Source organism: Megascapheus bottae, chromosome 5, assembly GCF_031878675.1.
Source record: "Megascapheus bottae isolate mThoBot1 chromosome 5, mThoBot2.hap1, whole genome shotgun sequence".
Lineage (NCBI taxonomy): Eukaryota > Metazoa > Chordata > Mammalia > Rodentia > Geomyidae > Megascapheus > Megascapheus bottae.
The window spans coordinates 84,002,138-84,025,483 of NC_143513.1; the positions used below are offsets into that span (position 1 = coordinate 84,002,138).

At 48.3% G+C, this 23,346-nt stretch overlaps 1 protein-coding gene and 1 pseudogene across 2 annotated transcripts in view; one reads left to right on the forward strand and one right to left on the reverse strand.

Moving 5' to 3' along the window:
* The window catches only part of Paxip1 (PAX interacting protein 1), a 44,082-nt gene extending 28,913 nt beyond the window's left edge, over positions 1–15,169 (reverse strand). Inside the window, exons 1-5 of one of the 2 annotated variants that reach the window (XM_090333594.1) lie at positions 14,933–15,168; positions 10,267–10,401; positions 7,081–7,124; positions 4,785–4,848; positions 1,015–1,128 (exon numbers count right to left, since the gene is read on the reverse strand). In XM_090333594.1, the coding sequence (XP_090189720.1) occupies positions 1,015–1,128; positions 4,785–4,848; positions 7,081–7,124; positions 10,267–10,401; positions 14,933–15,010 (435 nt within the window). In that variant the 5' untranslated portion in view covers positions 15,011–15,168. Of the gene's footprint in view, positions 1–1,014; positions 1,129–4,784; positions 4,849–7,080; positions 7,125–10,266; positions 10,402–14,932 lie in introns of both variants that reach the window. The other variant, XM_090333595.1, reaches the window with a different exon arrangement.
* A 3,073-nt stretch (positions 15,170–18,242) lies between these two features.
* LOC150063832 (SUMO-conjugating enzyme UBC9 pseudogene) lies at positions 18,243–19,793 on the forward strand (annotated as a pseudogene).
* Positions 19,794–23,346: the final 3,553 nt, after the last annotated feature.

A 23,346-nucleotide genomic window follows, 5' to 3' on the forward strand; every position in this document is an offset into this window, starting at 1 on the left:
AGCTCAAGGCCCTGGTACTTGCTTTAAAAAAAAATGATTTAGGCATAATAAAATGTGGACAGAAAAGAGTATTTGTTAATGAAGAGATGGGGTGTCTAAGTTTCAGTGCCTTCCTGGGGACAAAATGCCATGCTACTACCTAGATGCAACGTGAATTAGCGGCCGATTAGAATCATTTTTAGTACTGGAGAACAGAAAATTTGCTTTTAACAAGTTTTACCATTGCAAAGGAATGCTAAATAAATATTAAATTATCTCTTTAAAAAAGGAAAGATAAAACTGGCAAAGTAAAATTACCTTTTTTTCTCAGCCTATAAATGAAGTCAAGGATGAAAACTATATAAACTATAACATAATCTTTATAAACTATAAAATAATCTTTATATACATAGAGTATGTGGCATACAGTATCTTTTTTAGTGTCAGTTTTAGCAGGGCACAAATGGCTCTTGCCTGTAATCCTAGCTACTAAGAAGACTGAATTTGAAGATTACTTAAAGCTAGCCCAGGGAGACTCTTATCTCTACAATTAAACACCAAAAAGTCAGAAGTGGAGCTGTGGCCCAAACTAGATTTGAGCGAAAAAGCTCAGAGACAGAGCGTGGATCCCAAGTTCAAGTTCTAGAACTAGTACATGGCACTATGCCAGGTACAGTGCAGTGGAAGAGTGCATGCCTGGCCAGTACCAGGCTCCGGAGTTTGAGCTTAGCATTCTTAGCAATGGCAAGGAGTCTAAAAAGTACATTTATTTTCAATTTCTTTCAGAAATAATAATAAACTCATAAAGTTCCCAAGAACTGTAAACAAACTGTGAAGAACAGAAACTTTTCGGGTAGTATTCATATTAGTATTTTGTTCATTATAAAACTTATAATCATCACATCTTTTATTGGATAAAACTGGGTATGACTAACATACAATATAATCAGCTTTTAAAAACAGGGTCTAGCATTCAAAAGGACAAAAAACACCCATCCAATGACTGTACGCTTAACGTAAGGACACGAGACTTACCCCTTTGGGCTCTGGAACAATCAAGTGTGTGCACTTTTTATTGAGGTTCAGCTGGCAGCTGCCGCCATGGAACGTGAGCAAAGCCCACAGGGCACTTCTGTCCTCAGACGACACCTGACATGAGGGGAGGACAAGTGAGGTTTACTATCCAGGCTACAGTCACTACAATCTAGCGATATAACCATTTCTCCCTCAGTCTACAGTTATCACAAACTAGCGATATAACCATTCCTCTCTCTTTAAATCAAATTAACCTAAGGATACTATTGGGGGTAAAAAAAAAACACACACACACAAAAAGCCTGTAGCTTTATTCCTATGACAACACTTTCATAGTCATAAATCATCTTCTGCTGTGTCACCAAATAAATTACAAATATTTACATATAATTAAGAGAATGCATGAGGGTTATGTCTGTATATACTAAAACAGAAAAAATTTTAAAGGCATCAGTAGTGGGGCCAGGAGCCTGGTCTAGTGGCCCTACTGTTTATCTAGCATCCAGGAAGCCCTGGGTTTGACTCCTGGGTACCACATACTCAGAAAAAGCCAGAAGTGGTACTATGGCTCAAGTGGCAGAGCTCTAGCCTTGAGCAAAAGTGTCCAAGGACAGTGCCCAGGCCCGGAGTTCAAGCCCCATCACTGGCAAAAAAAAAAAAAAAAAAAAAAAAAAAGCATCAGTAGTACAACATTTCAGTTTCTACATTTTAGAAATGTTTAAATACAAAGCAATGTTAAGACAATGTTTATAAGAACTATTTACAACAAAGATAAAAAATACTATGACATGATTAAAATGGAGAAATAAGAGCTGCTGGAAGTCAGGTGCGGTGGCTCATGCCTGCAATCATAACTACTAAGGAAGATGAGATCTGAGGATTGAGACTCTTATCTCCAGTAAGTGGCCCAGTGGCTCAAGGGTAGCAGTGGCTCAAGGGTAGGGCGGTGGCCTAGAGCTGAAGAGCTCAGTCAGGGACAGTGCCCAGGCCCAGAGTTCAAGCCCTATGACAAAAAAATAAAATGAAAATAAAGAGTGGTTTGAAAGGTCAGGGAAACATGCATACCACTGAACACCAAAGAAACAAAGTCTACGTAAAAGGAACTATCTTTACACCTGCACCCCGACTCCAGGGCCTTGATAAGCTGGAAAGCAGGCCCTCACTGTGCCAGGAACCACAGGTAACCTGTGCATAAGTATATCACCCTACAATGCACGTGAGGCCAGAAACCACTCTTTTTTTTGGTGGTCCTAGAGGTTAACGGGAGATAAGAGTCTCAGGTCCTTTTGTGCCTGGGCTGGCTTTGAACCTCGATCCTCAGATCTCAGCCTCCTGAGTAGCTAGAATGACAGGTGTGAGCCACCGCGCCCGGCTTAGGAAACCATTTTTAAGGTGATTACACTGACACTTGCGAATGCTGGCCATCTCTGTATGGACAGGGTTCCCCAAAACTACTTAAGGGAAAGTCCAAATTCATTTCCAGACAGGTAGAGGAAAAATGAAGGTGTGAGCATTGATTCCAATACAATCACACAACACAGGGGATGTTTTCTGGATCAAGAGGCAAAGGCACTTGTGAAGCTGACTTCCAGCTACTGATGAGTTGCAGCTGAGTTTCTTTTGAACTGCCAGTGGTAATCTAGTGCCCTCCATCTACTCTGCACATCACAGCCATCTCTGTTACTCCACATGCCACACGACTCTGTAGTCATGTTACCTGTCTGAAATCACCTCGTAAATTATTACTCTCTTTACCTTTGCAACTCACTGCCACAATCCACAAGGGTGGACCAGTTTATTTTACTAGAAACTGTCACAAAAACATTTGTATCTCGTTGGGCGTGGTGGCTTATGCCTGTCATCTTAGCAACTCAGGAGGCTGAGATCTGAGGACTGTGGTTCAAAGCCAGCCCAGGCTGGGAGTTTGGCCTAGTGACAGAGTGCTTGCCTAGCATGCAGTAAGACCCAGGTTCTATTCCTGGGTACCACATACATAGAAAAAAGCTGGAAGTGGTGCTGCGGCTCAAGTGGTAGAGCTCTAGCCTTGAGAAAACCCAAGGACAGTGCTCAGGCCCAGAGCACAAGCCCAGGACTGACAAAACAAACAACAAAAAGAAAAAAAGAAAAACAAAAACAAAGCCAGTCTGGGCACTAAAGAACCTAAGACTCTTATCTCCAATTAACGTCTAAAAAACTGGAAATGGCACTGAGGCTCAAAGGGGTAGGGTGGTAGCCTTGAGCAGAAGAGCTTAGGGACAGTGCCCAGGCCCAGAATCCAAGGCCCACGACCAACAACAACAACAAAAATTTATTATCTTGCAGCATGTGGAAAGTTAAGAATTAAATGATAAGACAGATGAATTCATTAGGAATGAAATTTAAAGCATCATCTGGACAGGGCTTTCTTCAAGACGTGGCCATAACCACTATAGATGAGTTTTAAACACTCACTGGCTTCACCAGCTCTGCAGGCAGCATCCTCCAGAGGTGCCCTGGCCTGCATGGGGAAGCGCTTGGGAGGGAGGGAGGGGGAGATACAGGTTAGAACTGTGTCTCCAAGACCTCGCTCTTGTAAGTGGGAACTGTCCGTGACTCGGTCTTCACCTATACCCACGTAGCCCTGCATCTGCATTAGCAGTGTGTTCTCCACACCAACATGCTAATAAGTTACCTTCTACTGGCAGGATCGTGGAACTTGAGTCTTCATTTTTACACTTTTCTTCATTTTCACGTTCATATCCAGATCTCAGCCTCCTGAGTAGCTAGGATTACAGGCATGAGCGACCCCACACAGCTAAGAGAATTCTTAAGACTGTGATTCTGTCTGAATTTTTGTTATCTTTTGCCTTCATTCTTTTGTTTTGTTTTGGCCAATCCTGGAGCTTGAACTCAGGGCCTGGGTATTGTCCTTGGATACTTGTTTTTTGCTAAAGGCTAACGTTTTGCTGCTTGAACCATAGCACCACTTCTGGCTTTTTCTGTGTATGTAGTAACAAGAAATCGAACCCAAGGTTTCATACATGCTAGGCAAGCACTCTACCACTAGGCTACGCTCCCGGTCTTAACTTCATTCTAAATGGCCGAGCAGGGTGACTCTCACCAATATTCCTATCTACTTAAGAGGCAGAGGTAGAAGGCCTGCAGACCAAGCCAACTAAGGCAAAAGAGACCCTGTCTGAAAAACAAAGCAAGAAAGAGCCAGGCAACAGTAGCCCATGCGTGTAATTGTAGCTATTCAAGAGGCTGAACTCTGAGGGTCATAGTTCAAAGCCAGCCTGGGCAGAAAAGTCCCCATAAGACCACTCTAATGTCCAATTAATCACACAAAAAACACAAGTGGCACTGTGACTCAAGTGGTAGAGTGCCAGCCTTGAGTACAAAGAGACTCAGGGCAGCTCCCAGGCCCCAAGTTCAAGCCCACAACCCACCAAAAAAAACCTGGGAGGTATGGATCAAGTAACAAGCTTGCCTAGTAAGAAAGAGGCTCTGAAATCAATCCAGGTAATACTTAAATTGTTCATTTAAAGTTTTCCTTATATCTAAGTATTACATCCTTATGATTTTTTTGATTAAAATAATCACTTTTATTTAAAACTTAAAATCCAAAAAAAACACAAATATTTAAACATTAGAAGCTTGTCAGACACATGAAATGCACAGTCAAGTTTAATACAAGGTATCTTAGAAATGGGTTAACAAGCATCATAAACCCAATCAGATGAAATCAGTGCTGTCTATCATTAGTACAAGATTAACTATAACCAGCTTACCTGAGAAAGGCAGGCAGTGATTCCAAAAAAAATCTGACATGATTCTGGAGAAAAACCATCCACTCTGTTTGACAGCGATTAAGATCACAATCAAAGACCAGCATAGCCTGCACTTTACCCACTGGGCAGGTCCACCCACCCCCCACTCAACTCAGCCCACTGGACAGACCCCCCCCCAAGGCCTCCCACACACTCGGCCCACAGGAGAGCCCACTGTTCCTCAACTCGCTCTACTTGCATGACAGCACAGAGCAGACTGGAAGAACAGCGAGAAGCAACACAGAAAGAGGCAAGTGATTTCAGTAAAGTGCACTTCTCCACTTACAGCCTAAATAAAATCGATGTAAAACATTCCTTAGGAAACAAGATGACCTGACAGCTACATGACTATACCGAAACACAGAGTTTGAGCCTGGCCCAGTGGCTCATGCCTATAATCCTAGCTACTAAGGAGGCTAAGATATGAGGATCAAGGTTCGAAGCCAGCCCAAGCCGGAAAGTTCCCGGGAGACTCTTATCCCACTCAAGTAATTCAAAAGTGGCACTGTGGCTCAAGTGGCAGAGCACAAAGAAGCTGAGGCAGTGCCCGGGCCCAGAGTTCAAGCCCCATGACAAAAAAAAAAGAAAAGAAACAAACAAACATACACAGCACTACTGTGATGGCTCCCTGTGTGCAGCAGACATGGGCTCTGGCTTCATCAGTCACCAGTGGGGGACTTGCGCAAGACAACTCTGAGCCCCACGGGCTTCACTGTGTGTGAACCCAAGTTAGGAACCCTACTTCCCAAGATCCTAAAGAGGATTTTAGACTAAGAATGTCGTAACATTCAGGCAGACGTGACTTCCTCCTGCCAGTACTTTATTCAAAGCAGACACAGTCATCATGTTCAGAATTCAACATATATTTAAGTAGTACCTCTCTCCCCACAAGAGAAAAGGATACATAACTGAGGAAGATAAATTAGGACAACACAGACTGTCAATATCCGGGCCTTCTCTAACTGTAACCAACTTTGTAGACTCAATGTAATACCTTTGGCTCTGAGTTCAAGTCCCACAACCAACAGGGGGAAAAAAAAGGTGGTGGGGGGGGGATTAGAGTCCTTTAAGTACTTTTCATTATAGTAAGACTTCTCCTAGGGCTGGGAATGTGGCCCAGTGATAGAGTGCTTGCCCAGCATGCATGAAGACCCAGTTCAATTCCTCAGTACCACATACACAGAAAAAGCCAGAAGGGGTGCTGTGGCGCAAGTGAAAAAAGCACTAGCCTTGAGCTGAAGAGCACTGGGACAGTGCCCAGGCCCCAAGTTCAAGCCTATAACCAACAAAAAACAAACAAACAAATAAAAAGCCCACAAGAGGGCCGGGAGTTTGGCCTAGTGGTAGAGTGCTTGCCTAGCAGGCACAAAGACCCGGGTGCAATCCCTCAGTACCACATACATAAAAAATGCCAGCAATGATGCTATGGCTCAAGTGGTAAGAGTGCTAGCCTTAAGGAAAAAGGCAAAGGACAGTCAGTGCTCAGGCCCTAAGTTCAAGCCCCAGGATTGCCCCCCCGCCCAAAAAAAAAAAAAAGCCCACAAGACTTTTTCTGTTGCATGGGCCCAATAAAGTAATAAGTGCCTTCAAAGGAACTGCCTGGCTAAGCTACAAAAATAGTGAGTGATGTTGCTCTTTCCTGGGCCTCAAATTTCTACCTCACAACTGAATGATGTCGTAAGTAACTTCCAGGCTCTGCTCGAGGAGACCTCCCGTGACTGACCTCCATCCTCTGCAACCTGCAGAATGCTCATTCCTGCTCTGGAGCCTGGTGCAGAGTCACTGCTCCCCCTGCTCTCACCACCCCAGCAGGTCCTGAGGGTGATGGAATTGATAAGCTCTCAATGACAAACAATGTGTACTATAAACCTTGACTCTCATCTTTATGTACTCTTCAAATCATTCATGATATGGTATACATAGACTTGTAACTGTAGAAATCACCTGTCCAGCTAAGTATCACTTTGTTGAATAACAATTCCTTTGTACAATTACTTAAAGATAACAGAGAGATAGATAGACAGACAGATAAATAGATGTTGGAAAAGATCTAGAACACGGGAGTCCAGGTCCCAGCCAGAGCTGCTCTGACACAGGTAATGACAAAAATTGGGTACAGAACAGGTGACATGAGGCAGAAAGCAGAGGAGCAGGAACAGAGGTAATGCTGGCCCTAAGTCATGACCCAGTCTTTACCCAGACAGCTGCCATTTTCATCTTCAATCTTCAGTGATCCTACCAACCCAAAAAAGGATACGGCAGCAGGACTCCACACTGTACAGATAAAATCACCCAAGAAGGCTGAAAAAGAAAAGGTGAACTGAAGTCAAAAGCCATTTACAATTTAATATCAAAATAAGCTTCCACTGGGGCACTTGCTGCAATGAAAAGGCTGTTGTGACTATACAGCACCCCGGAAGAACCACTACATCCAAGGACCAGCCACTAATGCCCACTCCAGAAACCCCAATTCTACAATGAAGCACTCTTGTACTTAAAAAAAACACATACACAGAAAAGCCAAAGTGGGGCTGTGGCTCAAGTGGTAGAGTGCTAGCCTTGAGAAAACGCTCAAGGACAGTGCCAAAGCCCCGAGTTTAAGCCAGGACTGGCAAAAAAAAAAAAAAAAAAAAAAGCAGCAACACATGCACTTAAATTCTAGGTCCTGCTCTTATTAATGCTGCCTCAACCTCACAACTGGGGGGAGGGCAGCAGCTACCTGCTCCACCACTTTGGTCATATTGGGGAACAGCCCCTCACTCCAATCCTAAACTCAAAAGGCGTGTGAGGGCCTATGTGCAAGCACGCACGTGTGCCAGTACGGGGGCTTGAACTCAACCTCTAGTTTGAGCTTTTACTGGTAACTTTAGAATAAGTCTCTCTGAAGTAGCACTGTGGCTCGAGTGACCAATAAACAAACAAAAAATAGAGTAAGTCTCTCGGACTTGTCAGCCTAGGCTAGCTACTCTCAAGTAGCAAGGACTATAGGCATGAACCACTGGCATCCTCCAGATCCTTTTTGGTAAAGCCTGGAAGATACAATGTTTGTAAACCATAAAAACTACTTTTTTTTAAGGTTTTTTTTTTTTTGTCATCGGACTTGAACTCTGGGCCTGGGAGTTGTCCCTGAGCTCTAGGACTTGAACCCTGGGCCTGGGTGTTGTCCCTGAGCTCTTCAGCTCAGGAGATATGGATCTCACTGTCTTTAGTATCCGTCTTTAATGCCGGGGCTAGTTTTGAACTATGATCACAGATCTCACTCAGCCTCCTAAGTAAGCTAGAATTACGGGCATGAGCCACGGCGCCCGGCTCTTTAAAGAATTTTTATTGGCATAGAAGAGTTGTACAGGGGCTTTCTGTCATGTCACCCACAGACCTCACACCCTGCACCTCTCCCCGCTATTGAAAACCATCTCAAATGGTTTCCCTGCTCTAAGGCACTCTGACCATGCTTATCCTCCTTCCCCTGCAACTGGGACTCCTCAACAGAACCTGCTTTCCGTCCCATCATCCATTTTCTTAGTATTTATTAGTGTAGTATTTCACACATGCATTTGTTGTTGTTGTGTGGCTTGAACTCAGGGCCTGGGTGCTGTCCCTGAGCTATTTTGCTCAAGACTAGGGGTCTTCTGGGTTTTTTGAGTGGTTAATTGGAGATCAGAGTCTCACGGGGCTTTACTATGCTTTCTCCTAGCCCTGGTCCCCTCTTGCTGATCTGCTTTCAGGAAGACTTCTTAGGCCATCTTCATCCATAGACAACATGTTCAGAGATTCAATAAAATTACTTCCGGGGCTGGGGTTGTGACTCAAGTGGTAGAGTGCTTGCCTAGCAAGCACAAAGCACTAAATTCGATTCCTGGTACCATCTAAAACTTGGCTGAAGGGAAGCTGACTCAAATGGTAAGTGCCAGCCTCCAACGAAAAAGCTAAGTGACAGTGCCCAAAGCCTTAGTTCAAACCCTAGTGCTGGCATAAAATGAGGGAAGGGTGTTGAGGTCATAGAACAAGTTTAAGAACTACTGCTCAACAGTGACCTAGGCCCCAAATTCACATTAACATGAAACCAGCTCCAAGCCACAGTCTGAGAAGTCAGTTTGTCTGAAGGGCAGGGGCTGGGATAGGCAAAGGAAGACATGCCCTGCCCAAAGCCCAGTCCCCCTGGTGAGTCTAACAAAGTGGCAGTAGGTAAACTGACCAGGTAGCACCAGAGTTCACAGAAGAATACAGCAGCATGAGCCTGGGCTGGCCATGCTGAATTTATGAGCTAGTGTAAAAAATGTAGGATCACTGCGCTCACTGGATGTCCTTCTCAGACAGGACCACCGGGGCTTGTTTTCAAAACTCCTGTTGGCAACCTGCAAGGCAGTTCCAGACCCCAGACAACAGTGACGTTGTTACTTTCCAGCAGCATGACAGCTTCTCATCTCCCCATCTCACTCAGTGGGAACCTTCCCTAATCTCCTAACAGTGTTAAGGCTGAGCATTCAATACCACAGTGAAAAATGATAGCAGTACAGAACTATTTTATAAGAAACATACATAGGGGAAGATTAGAAATAAAACTGAAGATCATTATGAAACTGACACATCTTAAAAATAAACCTCAGGCTGGGCACATGTGGCCAGCGCCTGTAATCCTAGGTGCACAAGAAGCTGAGGGCCACAAAGCTGGCCTGGGCACACCAATCTGAGAGACTCTCATCTCCAATCAATCAGCATAAAACCAGAACTGAAGATGGAGCTCAAGTGGTAGAGCACCACCTTGAGCAAAAAAAAAAAAAAAACTAGGGGATATTACTCAGGCCCTGAGTTCAAGAGCCAGTACTGGCGGACTGGTCCGTGCACGCACACATGCATGCACATAAACATAAACACACACACACACACACAAACTTAATGGTAGTCACTTGCTGGCCACAACACAGCATCACAGTATATAAGCCAATAAAACTTACCCACCAGTCTAACCCTCACTTTTCACAATAAACTCTGTAGGTACCTTAGCTGTTAGTCCAAGTGGCCACAAGCTGGACAGTAAGACTTGTAGTCACTACACCCTTGACAAAGTAGTTGATACTAGCAGTTCATGGTGGACAGGATCCCTTCCATTGGTTTAGCTGAAAACCACTTGACCCCGCTGGGAAGGAGGGCAGCTGCCCCTAGAGAGGCCATTGGGATAACATGCACCCTTCCACCATGACCCAAATACCCACACAACGTCCATCAACAGCGACATCCTGGACAGGTGTCCTAGTCTGGAGACTCGAGAGCCCCCACAGCAGGCATACAGGATGACCTGGAATGACTTCCATGTAGCCCTACTACAGGCTGATGGAAGCTCAAGAGGCCACCACATACAGCAGGACTTCAGCAAGCCCTGGTGTGCAGCTCTATTGCTTTCCACATGCATAATGAAAGATAAGAAATGAGACTTTTGACTCACCTTTACAACAGGCAAGTCAAAGACTTCCCGAGCTTCTCCAACCTCCGGACTATCCCCATCCTCTGAGATTATGTGCGAGGCTAAAGCATTATAGGAGACTTCCTTGGCCTTCCCAGCTTTAAGAAGTCGAATAACCTAAAAACAAAATACAAATTAAAATGGAAAGCACTGATCACATTCCTTAGATAAACCATTATTGGAAATAAAGTTTTATAAAAATGTACCACAGGGCTGGGAATTTGGCCTAGTGGTAGAGTGCTTGCCTAACATGCACAAAGAGCAGGGTTCTATTCCTTGGTACCACATAGAAAAAGCTGGAAGTGGTACAATGGCTCAAGTGGTAGAGCTGTAGCCTTGAGAAAACCCAAGGACAGTGTTCAGGCCCTGAGTTCAAGCCCCATGAGGCTGAGATCGGAGGATGGCAGTTCAAAGCCAGCCCAAAGCCAGCCCGGGCACTACAAAACTATGAGACTCTTACCTCGAATTAATCATTAGAAAATGGGAAGTGGGACTGTGGCTCAAGGGGCAGGGTGGTAGCCTTGAGTTGAAGAGATCAGAACAGTGCCCAGGCCCAGAGTTCAAGCCCCATGACTCACAAGAAAAAAAAAAAAAAAGAAAAACAAAAGGAACACCACAGGCCAGGAGTGTGGCCTAGGCATGAAGCCCTGGGTTTGATTCCTTGGTACCACACACATACACAGGAAAAAAAAAAAAAAAGAAAAAGAAAATGTATGTATCACATTTCCTAGAAGCTTTTTAGTCTGAGTAATATGGCAGTAAAACTTTTGAGGACAATTTAAAAAACAAAATAATATTTTTTATGTATATTTATTTTTGCTGCCTCTAAGGCTTAAACTCTGGGCCTGAGACAGTCCCTGAGCAACTTTTTTTTTTTTTTTTGGTTGATGGGACTTGGACTCTGGGCCTGGGTGCTGCCCCTGAGCTCTTCAGCTCAAGGCTTCCACCCTACCCCTTGAACCACAGCCGTACTTCCAGTTTTCTAGTGGTTAATTGCAGATAAATCTCATGGACTTTAGTGCCCAGGCTGGCTTTGAACCTCGATCCTCAGATCTCAGCCTCCTGAGTAGCTAGGATTATAGGCTTGAGCCACTACGCCCGGCCCTGAGCAACTTTTAGCTCAAGGCTAACTCTCTACCACTTAAGCTACAGTGCTACTTCTAGCTTGTTTGTGATTACCTGAAGAGTCTCACAGACTTTCCTGCCTAGGCTGGCTTCGAACCACAATCCTCAAACCTCAGCCTCCTGAGTAGCTAGGACTACAGGCGTGAGTCAGCAGTGAGCACTCAGCCAAAACACAGCAAATTTTGGTTCACCAACTAAGGGAGGAACTGTGCTCTACTACCAGCTATTGCCTGTCCTCATGGCAAAAGACAGGACACCCCAGGATGCGATAGTCACTGCTAACCCTAAACCACTAAGGCTGAGCTACACAGGACCCTGCTCCTGGACCTACAACCTGAAGGCCTGGGGACAAGTGGTTTTTATCACAATTAAGGCATGGTTCTGGAGGAGACTCATGAACACAATTCTCATGATTTATCGATGCTGGCCAGGCAAAAATATACACACTGCATCTCTCAAGCTTTGTCAACCATCTCCTCTAGTTGTGGAAGAGTTTCACGTGGAGAAGGGCACCATCAGATTCTATAGAAAGATGACTATCACTGTAAGAAAGGCTGATCAAAAGCCAAACACACACTGTGATAATCCAGTGGCAGGTGGCTGAACTAAGCAAGTGTCCATAGTAATAGGAGGAAGATGCAACCCAGGCCCCAGCAACTCACACCTGTAATCCTAACCAGGTAGCAAGCTAAGACTGTTGGGATAGCAGTTTGAAGCCAGCTGCAGTAGGAAAAAAGCTCTCGCTGCCTCTTCTCAATGGTGAGCTGGATATGGTGGCACTTGCCTGCTATCCCAGCTACCCTGGAACACACCAAGGTACAAACCCAGACATGAAGTGAGAGCCCCATTTAAAAATTAGCAAGGGGCGGGCTACAAGTTTGGCCTAGTGGTGGAGTGCTTGCTTAGCATGCACGAAGCCCTGGGTTTAATTCCTCAATACCACATACACAGAAAAAGCCAGAAGTGATGCTGTGGCTCAGGTGGTAGAGCACTAGTCTTGAGCAAATGAAACTTAGGAACAGTGCCCAGGCCCTGAGTTCAAGCCCCAGGACTGGCAAAATAATAATAAAATAATAATAATCAAAATCAGGGGTGGGGATATGCCTTCATGCTAAGAGTGTCTGCTGGGCAACTAAAAGCCCTGAGTTCAAATGCCAGTGTTGGGGGATAAGCCAAAGGAAAACATGACAGACCATAAGGGCCAGACTGGTCTCGACAGGGGCAAAAGGAAGAGGAAGAACAAAACAGAAATGCTGGCCATTTCAAGTGGCCTCCCCAATACAGGGCAGGGGTCAGCACAGGCTGACCTGAGGAGGGGTGAGGATCCCAGAATGCACTGCACCCCTTTCAGACAGGTGGGGGCAAGAGCAGCGTCAGCAGACAACAGCGCCCAGAAAGTCAGGGAAGCTGAGGGTGGAAGAATGGCCATGGAGACTCCAACAATGGCCCGGCTCACAAGGCTGATGGCCCCACAAGGCAGGAACCCTTTCTGAGGTGTACTGACTAAGCAACAAAGCAGCTGAAACATCATCTAATAAATTTAAAGTAGCTAATGAACCACCTTTCCTCCACTGTCCCATCGGCCATCTGCTAGATCCGCCACCTGCACGCATCTGCAAGCACCTGCACACAGCAGCCTTCCTTGGGCCTTTCTGCTTCTTTTTCCAGAGGTAAGTCTCACCTTCCAGTCCTCACTCAGGCCCCTAGAACCCAGTCCTTGCCACCAAACACCAACTAAACACTCAGGTTTTGGACCTCTCAGGCCATCAAAGCCAGTAATAGCATCCATCCCCCCCAAGCTCCCTCCTGAGAGCCTCACCAGCTCTGTCCTGTCACTGTACGCCAGACAGTGGCTGGCCACCAGGCACATTCCAAACACGAGTGCTGCACTTCTCAGCAGATCCATTCCACACAGAGAAAAGATCGCCCTTCCACTTCTGCTATACCAAGACTCAACTGAAAGGATGGCTAGCCACATTTCAGTGTCATTGTACACATGCCAAGGAGGGGAGAAGTATGTTCCCTACAGCTTCTACCAACTCCCGCTGCCAGCACCACTCAGCACTCAGGCACGCCCCTCTCCTGCTTCCACCTATCACACCAAGGACCCTAGCCAATGACTGACTAGATGCTCACCACCTGAACCCACGTTAGGAAATTCTGAGAATGGATGCTCTAGCCGTCAACTTTTAGAAAAGACTATTTCAGATTGACATTTGTAAGTGCTCAGATTTGATTCCTATCCCCACAGAGGCTTCTTCCTGGTTTGAACTTTTGGAGCAAGGCCCCTGTAAGAACCAAAACCCTATAATGAAGAGCAAGAAGAAGGCAGGCACCAGTGGGCCTACCACATAATTCCGGCTACTCAAGAGGCCAAGACCTGAGGACTGCAGCTCAGAGCCAACCCAAGAGGACAAATCCAGGAGAGACTTACTTCCGATTAATCTGTAAAAAGCTGGACGTGGAAGTGTGGCTTAAAAAAAAAAATCAAAAAATCTAAGCTAGAGCATGAGGCTCAGATTTCAAGCCCCACTACCAGGACACAAAAGCGGAAGAAGGTGTAGGAGGGAATTATCAATACTAGAAAAAGCCGGGCTGTACCAATCTCTCCTTTTCATCCCGGAGCTTAGCATCTATGTAACTCAAAACTTTTCTGTGCCATCAAGTTTTGAAAGGGAGCGCGCCTGGGAAGAGCTGAGTCCCAAACACAAGTTCCTGCTTGTGGAAAGTCAGGACGATGGCTTCCCCATCACCCAGGCCTAGTTAACCAATGAATCCGTCCGGGCCTAACGTTCTGACCTGTCCACGGGACCCGGGGGGCCCTCCACTGAGGGCCGGCCTGACCACGCACAGGGGCACCCGCGTCCACGAGGCCCACTTCACACGAGCGCACGCAGGTCCACGCGGGCCGACCGCGCGCGCGCGCAGCGACCGCCACTAACACCCGGGACCACGCGCGAGCGCACGCGGGCACGGCCACGCGCGGGACGTGACCCACGCGGGAGGACGGCGCGACCCACCGCGCGAGTACACGCGGGGACGCGGCGTGCGTGCCGTGGGAAAGTGCGGCGCTCCGCCGTCGGGACGCGGACCGCGGCCGGCCAGGGCCGCCGGGCTCCGGCGAGGTCGGGCGCGGCAGCGCTGCCCCGCGGTGCGCCCCCCCCCCGCCCCGCCGCCCGGTCCGCGCGGGCTCCGCGTCCCCGCCGCCCACCGCGGACCGGCCCTCCCGGAGCCCAGATCCCCCCCCGGGGCCGGGAAGGCGACGCTCCGGGGACGCCCGCTCCGGGAAGGGCCGCGGGGGCCGCAGGGCCGCGCGGCCGCGGCGGGCCGGAGCCCCCCCACCCCCGGCAGGGACGCCGCCGGACGCCGCTCCCCGGACTCCGCGCCCCGACGCGCCCTCGCGCCGCGCCGGCGCCTCCCCCGCGTCCAGGCCCGCCGGCGGCCCGGGGCGCCGAGGCCGGAGGCGCGGCCGCGCGGGAGCGGGACGCGGCGGGGCGGCGGCGGGAGCGGGCGCCGGCCGTACCTGAGGGTCGAGGTCGCCCACCGCGTAGTACTTGACCTCGCGGAACAGCTCCGGAACTTCGGGCGCCGGGTCCGACATGACCGCGGCGGCGCGGAGGGCGGCGCGGCGGCGCCCGGGCCCCCGCCTCCTCCGGCCTGCGCCGCCCCGCCTCGGCCCGCCAACCGCGCGGCCCGCGCGGCCCCAGCCCGGCCCGGTGAAGTGGGACCCGCGCCCCCGCCCGCCCGCCGCGCCCCCGCCCGCCCCGAGCGCCCCGAGCGCGGGAGCCGCGCGCGCCCTCCGGGACGCGCCATGCGCCCGAGCCGCCGAGGGGGAGCCCGCCCGGGAGCGCGCCGGCCCGCGGCGCCGTCCGGCCGCCCCGCCGCCGCCCGCCGCGCGAGCGACGGCGACCCTCGCCGCCCCACCCCGGAGGCCCGCGGCTGGAGGCCGCAGCGCCCCCCACGACCGCACCCCAGAGACGTGGGGAGCCGGCGCCCCCCCCGCGGAGCCGCAGTGGGCCAGTCCGCCGGGCAGGGGCGGGGCGAGCCTCCCGTCACCCCACGCGGCGGCGCGGGGGCGCATGCGCGCGGAAGGGGCGGGGCCTCGGCAGGGCGGGGCCTCGGCGGCGGCGGCGACCTGCCGGGGCGGCGCGCGGGGAGCGGGTGACGCCGCCAGGTCCGGACCTGCCCAGCGGCGGTGGAGCCCCGAGCGCGGCGTGGGCAGGCCGCGCGGCGTCTCCGGCGGCGGCCCCGGACCCTGCGGACGGCGGCGATCGGACGCGCGGCCGCGGCACTGACCCTAAACCCGAGGCTCCCGGGTGACGGCCGTCGGCGATCGCCGGGCCCGGGCTGGACCTCGGCCCGGCGCGGCCCCCGAGCCGCCCCGCCCCGGCCGGCCGCCGGCCTCGGGTGGCTGTCGGGGTGGACGCGAGCCGGCAAGGCGCGCGCGGCCCGCCGCGGTGGAGCGCGGAGGAGGAGCCCACGACCCCGGCCTCGCCCCGACCCTTTCCCGGCTCGCGGCGCTTCCGCCCGGGGCTCCGGGGACGGCGTCCATCGCGCGGGTCCAGACTTGTTTTTAAATGACGCACCTCCGTGATCGGGAAGGACGTAAGGAAGAGCGGCGGTCCTGGCTGCTCGGGAGGCTGAGAGCTGAGCCTCGGCCGGAAGCCATCGGGAGGTGGAGGTGTGGCTCGCGTGGAAGCCGCCTTGGGGGCCACGCGGAGCGCGACGCCCCGATGTGCCGTGTGCACCCCCCCCCCCTCGAAAAGAAGGAGAGGCGGCAGGGCCTGGGTGAGGGGAAGTGACAGCGTCTTTGAAAGGGAGGGGATGGGCGTTATGCTGAAATGAAGCCCTTCGTAAAGTCCATCCAAGTTGGTTGCAAAGGAGAAATTCACGGGTCTGGGTTCATTTGTGGTCTTTGCCTAGTGATAGTGCCAGGCCGGTGGATAGCTGGGCCAGACTGCACCCGTGTTCACGGCGGAATGGAGGCAGGTTACCAAACCCTGTCTCCCTGACTGGCCAGTTTGGAAGTGGATGCTGTGAGGAAATTGTTAAACCAGCATCCCCCAGTCATGAATGGTAATTTCATGTTTAGCATTAAAGCTCAAGAAAATTATCTCCACAGTACATCCATTTCCGTGATACCTATGCAAAGTTACAGGAAAAATAAAAACACCATATTGAGACTGATGTGTTTTTGACAGATAGTTATCACTGACTTTTGTGGCACTAAGGGTAATACCTCATTAAACTGAAGTTCTGTAGCCTGGATCCATAGACTACCCTAAATAAGATGCTCTGAGCGCTGAGGTTTTTGCAGTTTTCCCAAGTCTAAGCATCATTCCGTTTGGTAATCAACAGTCCAACAATAAACATCCCACCTAATTGGAAAGTATGATAATACATTTCCCAGTTTCTAGAGTACATTTAAACATCCTCGAAAAATGAAAGATAAACGTGAAATTGGGGGGAGAAACTTGGCAATATTACTTAAGAAGCATTTCCAAATGGCTTGTGTGTGTGACTGAGACAGGATATACAGATGAGGAGACAGGGAAATCATGTTAATTTTAATAAATATGAAGTGCCAGACTCGAAGTTAAGACCAGAAAGTAATCTTTGGGAATGCAAAGGGTGGCAAAGAAATGGAGGGACAAAGATTGAACAAGTGCAGCAGCGGTACTCACTAGACACTATGTTGAAAATGAACCATAGATGGGGGTGGGGGGAAATGAAGAGAGTAAGGCATGACACTGACCAAAAAGAAATGCAGTCTTTACCTGACTTACATGACTGTAACCCTCTGTACACCGCCTTTATAATAACAATTTTAAAAACAAGAAGTAAATGGAAAGGGCAGTAAGTTTCCATTCTTCTTACTTTGTTTGTTGTTTGTTTTGTTTTGTCCAGTCAGGAGGCTTGAACTCGGACTTGGGCCTGGTCCTTTATCTTTTCCCTCCAGGCTAGTGCTCCACCACCTTAGCCTAAGTTCACGTCCAGTTTGATGATGGTTAATTGGAGATAAGAGTATCAGGGATTTTCCTGCCTGGGCTGGCTTCTAATCTTGATCCTCAGATCTCTGACTTGGAGTAGGTAAGATTATTAGGAGACTTTGGAGGCGCTGTCTAAATCTACCCTCCCCTTTGAAAAGCCAAAAATTCTGGCACCTCTCCAATGGGTGGAGGTCAACTGAATGAACCCAGGGCACTGGCTGAAGGAAGTCTCAACTCAGAAGCATAAAGGTTAGTGCTGGGCGCGGTAGCTCACACCTGTAATCCTAGCTACTCAGGAGGCTGAGATCTGAGCGTCGAGGTTCAAAGCACAAAATGATCTGAGACTCTTGACTCCAATTAACCTCTAGAAAAGGGCTTGGCTCAAGGGTAGAGCAATAGCCTAGCGCTGCAGAGCTCAGGGACAGTGCCTAGGCCAGTTTAAGCCCCATGACCCACCAAACAAACAAAGGCTACCACGATTTCAAATAGTTAATTCATTTCCTGTTTGGGAGCTGAAGATATCTCTGTCTTCTCCATTCCTCCCTACTTTAACCTTTTTACACTGAAATTCGTTGTTGCCAGACTTGGATTATATGAGCAATACTTTTCATGAATGGATCTCAAAGAACCATGATTCTGTGTGGATGGAAGCTGAGAGAGACCTTGGCTTCGGTGTCACATCTAGTGCTGGGAGTTTTTGTTCATCTCAGTTTATTGAAAATAGATTCTTTTCCTAATAAACTTTGCTATCCCTTGCCACACTTGAATCTTGCTCATACTCTCTGGCCTGAAGTAACTGCACCGACATTTTAGTGACAGTAACTGAGAAGGGTTTGGAATGACATTGGGTCTAAACCAGGTGAGGTCATGGGTTACATCAGCACCAAGAACTGGAATAGGGCAGAGATCTTCATCCAAAAAGAACCCCCAAAACAAAAGACCAACATGCTTCAGAGAGCCTAACCCTTGCAAAAACAGCAGCTCTGGCTGTCCGGAGGCTGGCCTGGAATCCCAGCTATTTAGAAGAATGAGACCTGAGGATCATGAGTCAAAGCCAGCCTGGCCAGGAAAGTCCATGCTACTCTTGTCTCCAGGTAAGCACCAAAAAGCCAGAAGCGGCTCTGTAGCTTAAGTAAGTGGTAGGATGCCAGCCTTGAGCAAAAAAATCTTAGATCTTAGAGACAGTGCCTAGGCCCTGAGTTCAAACTCTAGAACTCACAAACACACACACACACACACAATTTCAAAGGAAAAAGTTTTAATTTCATATGCTGTGGAAGTAGAAAGGAAACTTGAAAAATCATTTTAAATAATACATATGGGGCCTCGGCCGCCCGGGGAGTTTGAATATGTCGGGGATTGCCCTCAGCACAGTGACCCAGGAGAGGAAGGCTTGGAGGAAAGACCACCCTTTTGGCTTTGTGGCTGCCCAACCAAGAATCCTGACGGCACGATGAACCTGATGAATTGGGAGTGTGCCATCCCAGGGAAGAAGGGGACTCCCTGGGAAGGAGGCGTGTTCAAGCTGCGGATGCTTTTTAAGGATGATTATCCATCTTCCCCACCGAAATGCAAATTTGAGCCACCACTATTCCACCCAAATGTGTACCCCTCCGGTACAGTGTGCCTGTCCATCCTGGAGGGAGACAAGGACTGGAGGCCCGCCGTCACGATCAAGCAGATCTTGTTAGGAATACAGGAACTTCTAAATGAACAAAATATCCAAGACCCAGCTCAAGCAGAAGCCTACACAATTTACTGCCAAAACAGTGGAGTATGAGAAAAGGGTTCGGGCTCAAGCCAAGAAGTTCGCACCCTCGTAAGCAGCGCCCGCGGCACCGTGAGAGGAAGGGATTGGTTTGGCAAGAACTTGTTTACAACATTTTGCAAATCTAAATCGCTCCATACAATTACTAGTTGCCTGGGAGGGTTGGGCAGGCGCCATTTTCCATTTTCGCCACTGGCATACACCTCTCAATTTCGCTGAATTGCCCCAGTTTTTCATACAGGGTCTCTTCCTTCAGTCTTTTGTATTTTTGATTGTTATGTAAAACTTGCTTTTATTTTAATATTGATGTCAGTATTTCCACTGCTGTAAAATGATAAACTTTTATACTTGGGTCAGTCCCTAGGAGCTAGTTCCTTTGCTCTCAGATGCAGGCATGCTTCAACCGTTTAAGAGCTCTGTAGCCCCCGCTGGCTGTATGAAACAACCACACCACACCGACCCCTCCCTCCCGCCTGCCCTCCCTCCATGCCCCTTCTCTTCACAACCTAGGCTGTTGCTTATGAGCCTCCGATCCAAAGTCAGCCAGCGTCTCCATTCTGCACCACTTCCTTTGTGTTTCTATGGCGTTTTGTCTGTGTTGCTATTTAGAGTAAATAAACTGTTTATATAAAGGTTAAAAATAAATAAATAATATATATATGGAGATTTACTTAGAAAGGAAGTAGTCTGCTGGTTTTTATTTTTCATCGCTAATGCAGATTTCTCTTTCAAAGTTGGTCAAAGCAGAAGACACTATTATTAGATCTAAATTCAAAGCTTCCGAAGTATAATGTCTTGTGTCAATTTTAATTTTCTGATTTAATTAGTTTCCTCGTTAGAAGGGTTAAATTAATTAACCTCATTATTTACTATATATTTAATGATTTCTCCTCTGTGGGGAGTTCCTTAATTTTCAATAATTGAAAAGCTTAGGACAAGAGAGATGATTGCCAAGTTTTATATTGTTGTCTCAGGGTTGGTGACCCGCTTTGCACAGATTGCAGGGACTTATGCGAGCTATCACACAGAGGTCAAAGTGGCTTCCCACTTAGACTGAGACAGGATGCCATAAAAACTTGAATTGGGACTCCATAATTTCTGTCAAATTAGAACTCAATGAGTATATATCTAGGGATAAAAGTCATCCTGTAAGAACTTTCTATTATGGCCATACTGCTCTGAACACATCCAGTCTCTTTTGCTCTCAGACTCTATGAGGGTTGGGCCTGATTAGTTTCTAGATTGAATAAATAGTCCTATTACAAGATCTTAGTAATCGATAATAAGATAATCTACCATTGAATAATGTTACATAATTCTACTGCGAGTTTCTGAACATACTCTTATCTATTTTCTATAGCATGCAGGTATTATATAATACTATATTTAGTTTTCCTTGAATTTGTCAATGGACTAAGCAGAGACATTTTGGAAAGCCTAGTGTCTATGTCGTTTAGCGACATGAGCAAGCCTTTTACATTTACATACCTCAATATAAACAGTTGGGGGATAGCACTTGTTTGTTGTTTTGTGTTTTCTTACAGGGTCTGGAATTCAGGGCCTCTGGCTCTCTCTTTTAGCTTTCTTCACTCAAGGCTGGCACTCTTGAGCCACAGTTCTCCCTCTGACTCTAAGCCATGATCCTCATTCTCCCAAGTGCAAGGATTAGAGAGGCCCGAGCCACTCCAGGCATGCTTTAGTTTTAAGGCACTGAAAAAGATCATCCTAATTCAAAACTTACTTCTGCTCCACTGTGGATTCGTGTTTTACCCTTACAGATGAAGAAGCAAGCTCAGAAAGAATGGGCCAACAGTTAATAATTTTTGTTTTTTTTTGTCAGTTGTGGGGTTTGAACTCTGGGCCAGGGCATGGTCCCTGATCTCTTCAACTCAAAAGTACCGCCCTTCCAAATTAAGCCACACACCCACTTCCAGTTTTCTAGTGGTTAATTGGAAATAAGAGTCTCAGGGACTTCAGTACCTGGGCTAGCTTCGAACCACGATCCTCAGATCTCAGCTTCCTGAGTAGCTAGAATTAGAGGCATGAGCCACTGCGCCCAGCTCGGTTAATAATTTTTATTTTCTGTTAAGGTCCAGACAGAAACTATTTTAGGTTTTGTTGTCCCCAGTCTCCATGTGAAGTCTCATTTCTTCCATTACAGGCAAAAGCAGTCACAGCCACTGCACATGCCAAGGAGCAAAGCTGTGGTCCAAAAAGAAATATGTGTGGAAGGAAGTGGAAAGGAGGCCAGACTTACAATGTAAAACCTGTAGGGCATTGGCTTGCTGATCTCCAGGGTCATAAGACAGTAAGTGGAAGGCAGGGTAGCAGCAACAGGTGTTAACTACCTGCTCACACTCTCCACCCAGCACAGCACTCTGCCTACTTCTCTCCATCACTCCGTGGGCTCCGTTGGGTTCTTTGAATGCTTGACCATCAGGAAGGCAAGGGAATTAGGCTAATTACGATTTTGAAATCCACAGAGGAAGGGACTTTGTAGGAAGTGCAAACTATCATCCCAAGTAATATATTTGTGGCACTTTCATTAAATGTTCTCTCAAATGTTGAAACGTGGATAGCCTGGGTGCCAAGATTTTCCATCTTAACATAATTATGAATCTCCCTAAGTAATCGTCTTTCTGTTTGTGATCCTCTGTGGGCTAGAGTGCCAGCAGGGGCTGGAGCAGCTGCAAGAGAGCAGAGCGCAGCACAGGACAGCACACATGCAGGCACAGAATTTGTTGGCTGCATGTAACAGAAATGTCCATGGCTGAGGGGAGGTAATGGAAAACAAGAGCAGCATTAATCTAAAAAAAAAAGTTCAAATAATTCAGTGTCTAGCATCATAAATATGGAGATTTTAGGGACATTTCACACTAATATTGATGAAAACCATTTATATCACAGTGATACTACCTTTATAAAGAACATATTGACAAAGAAAAAAGGGTCCCAAAATTAAATATGTGACTCCTGAAAGGAGTTAAATTATTTTAAATTATGTGAGCTTCAAGCTTTGTACAGACTCGAGAGACTGAAATCTAAAAGGACATTTATGCTGGGCACCAAGGACTCGTGCCAACCCTAACTGCTCAGAAGTCTGAGATCTGAGGATCATGATTTGAAGCCAACCCAGGCAAGAAAGTTCATGAGACTGCAATTTACCAGCAAAAAGCCAAAAGTGGAGCCAGGACTCAGCTGGGAGATTGACTGCACCCAGGACCTGAGTTCAAGCCCAAGTACTGGAAGGAAGCAAGCAAGCAGGCAGGCTGGGAGGGATTGAGGGAAGGAGGAAGGAAAGACAGAGAAAAAGAGAGAGGGGGAGGGAGGGAGAGAGAGAGGAAAGACAGAGAGAGGCAGAGAAAAAGAGAGAGAGGGGAGGGAGGAGAGAGGGAGGAAGGGAGGAAAATTCATTTGCAAGCCAAGTGCCAGTGTCTCCCATCTGAACTCAGGGCTTGCTTAAGGCTGGTGTTATTGAAGAAGCTGAGATCTAAGGATTATGATTAAAATCCAGCATGGACAGGAAAGTCCATGAGATTCTTACCTTCAATTTACTAGCAAAAAACTGGAAGTGGAGCCATGGCTTAAGTGGTAGCATATCAGCCTTGAGAGAAAACGCTAAAAGACAGCAGTCAGGCCCACGGGGCACGCACATACGCACACACACACGCACACACATGGATGACTTTCTTAGAAAGACAGCATGACCACTCTTCCATTCTGCCGCATGAAGACTCACATGGCCTATCTGATGGTCTAGCCCACGGAAGAGCCGGCGGCTTGTGGAATTTTCCCCATTCCGTGCAGTGGGGGGCCAAGGCATCTTCTGCAAGACCACATTTCAGGGACTGGTGAAGAGGACTCCCCACCCGGATCAGCCTCACCACACCTGGGAGAAATGGTGTCTTCGTTTCCTAAGATGGCAGTGGTCAGTTACAGACGGGGCCTTAAAACAAGAGCGCTCTGAAGGCCCCGGTCTCATGTCAAGGGGTCACAGCAGGGCCTGGCTATATGTCCGCCCTTTCCATGCAGCACAAGCCCAGGGGAGCCGGCTTTTCCCATGGTGCTCTCTGCTGCAGGTGCCACGCTGTGCCTGGGATCACAGAAGATCTGAGCCACCGCAGGGGTCAGGGAGGCCATCCCCACTGGCCAGCCACCTGGTGCTGTAATGTCTCCAAG